Below are 1,513 nucleotides of genomic sequence, written 5' to 3' on the forward strand. Positions count from 1 at the left end.
AGATAGCCGGGTGGCACGTGCCTGTAATCCCAGCTACTCAGGAGGCTGAGGCAGGAGAATTGCTTGAACCAGGGAGTCGGAGGTTGCAGTGAGACGAGATCGCACCACTGCACTCCCGCCTGGCGACAGAGCGAGTCTCCGTCACCAAAAAAAAAAAAAAAAGAAAAAAGTTAAGTTGGACCCCTTACTCTTCCAAGGGCCTCCCCACTCATTCAGAGCGAATTCTGCGGTCTCCACGGCCCTCCCCGGTCTGGCCCCTGACCATCTCCTGCCTCTCTCCTCCCAGCTGCTGTCCCCTTGGTACCGCCGGCCTCCTGAGGGCCAAGTTCCTGGGTTCTAGTAATCATCTTCTACCTGGTCTCTGTGATTCCGCCCTTACGCGCACCAACCCCCTCCCAGCCGGCAGCTGCAGGGATCTTTTTAAAACTGCCCGGGACTCCTTTGCTCAAACCCTACCACGACTTCCCATTTTTTTACATTAAAAAAAACCAACAGGACCTAGCCCCGGCTGCCTGTCAGACCTCAGTGAGCACGCCAGGCTCTGCACACCGTCTCTCGGAGCAGTCCCGAAGAGGCTGTTCCCACCGGGCTCCAGGACCTCCTCCGGGCAGCTGCCCGCCCTTCATCCCCAATGAAGGCGCCTCTCCCCATCACCCCGCGGCGCAGAGCGGTGCAGCAAGCCCGGCCCCGCCGCATCGCCCGTGCTGGTCTCTGCTCTTCCTCCGGCCGCGTAGCTACCGGGGCAGGACGCATCCGCTGTCCGCTTGGTCGTCCCTCCCAGAACTTTACGCTTCAGGAAAGCATCACTTTTTGCCCACGGCGGCACGCCCGGTCCTAGCACAGCGCAGGCGCTTAACACACAGCACCGAGCAACGAGGCCCGAACTCAGAGGGTTTTGCTTGCCCATTCGCAGAGCCCTCACCCGGATCAAAGTCGTAGTCCGCCACCGCAGCCCAGAGACTCCCGAGAAGGGCGCGCCCCCGCAACGCCCCGGTCCCCGCCCCTCACTAGGCTCTGGGCTCCTGGCTCCACGTCGGGTCACACACACGCTGGGGGAAGGGCGGCGCATGCGCAGATGGGGCGCGCGAGGCATCACGGAGCTCGTAGTCTCCCGGACGGGCCGCTGCAGGCCTCGCGGCGGCGCCTCCCCACACTACAACTCCCACGGGGCAGCGGGCGCGGCTCCCCGCACCCACCGGCTGGCCGGCAGGGCAGCCACTTCGCGGTCGGGCCCGCCGGCTGCCGCCCGCGCGAGGGGCGGGAAGATGGCGGACGTGGTCCTGGGCAAAGACAAGTGCGGGGAGCAGCGGCTCATCTCGCTGCCTCTATCCCGCATCCGGGTCATCATGAAGAGCTCCCCCGAGGTGTCCAGCATCAACCAGGAGGCGTTAGTGCTCACAGCCAAGGCCACGGTGAGGGGGTAGGGCGGGGTGTGGGCCGCCCTTACCCGTCGCGCCCCGCCCCGCCCCGCCGGGCTCTGGGCACTGTCCAGTCCCCTTGGGCCCGCGCGCCG

The 1,513-nt window shown here is 65.5% G+C and overlaps 1 protein-coding gene across 1 annotated transcript; it reads left to right on the forward strand.

The window, feature by feature from the left end:
• The first annotated feature begins 149 nt into the window (after nucleotides 1–149).
• LOC108515061 (uncharacterized) lies at nucleotides 150–1,503 on the forward strand. The gene has a single exon (XM_017851645.1). It carries the CDS (start codon nucleotides 1,068–1,070, stop codon nucleotides 1,422–1,424), a length of 357 nt encoding a protein of 118 aa, XP_017707134.1. The 5' UTR covers nucleotides 150–1,067; the 3' UTR covers nucleotides 1,425–1,503.
• The last annotated feature ends 10 nt before the right edge of the window (nucleotides 1,504–1,513 follow it).

The sequence above is a fragment of the Rhinopithecus bieti genome, unplaced genomic scaffold (genome assembly GCF_001698545.2).
Source record: "Rhinopithecus bieti isolate Rb0 unplaced genomic scaffold, ASM169854v2 scaffold_34977, whole genome shotgun sequence".
Taxonomy (NCBI): Eukaryota; Metazoa; Chordata; class Mammalia; order Primates; family Cercopithecidae; genus Rhinopithecus; species Rhinopithecus bieti.

What these genes read in the sequence shown, in the direction of transcription:
- LOC108515061 (XM_017851645.1), top strand. Translation starts at nt 1,068, where the DNA reads ATGCGCAGATGGGGCGCGCGAGGCATCACGGAGCTCGTAGTCTCCCGG.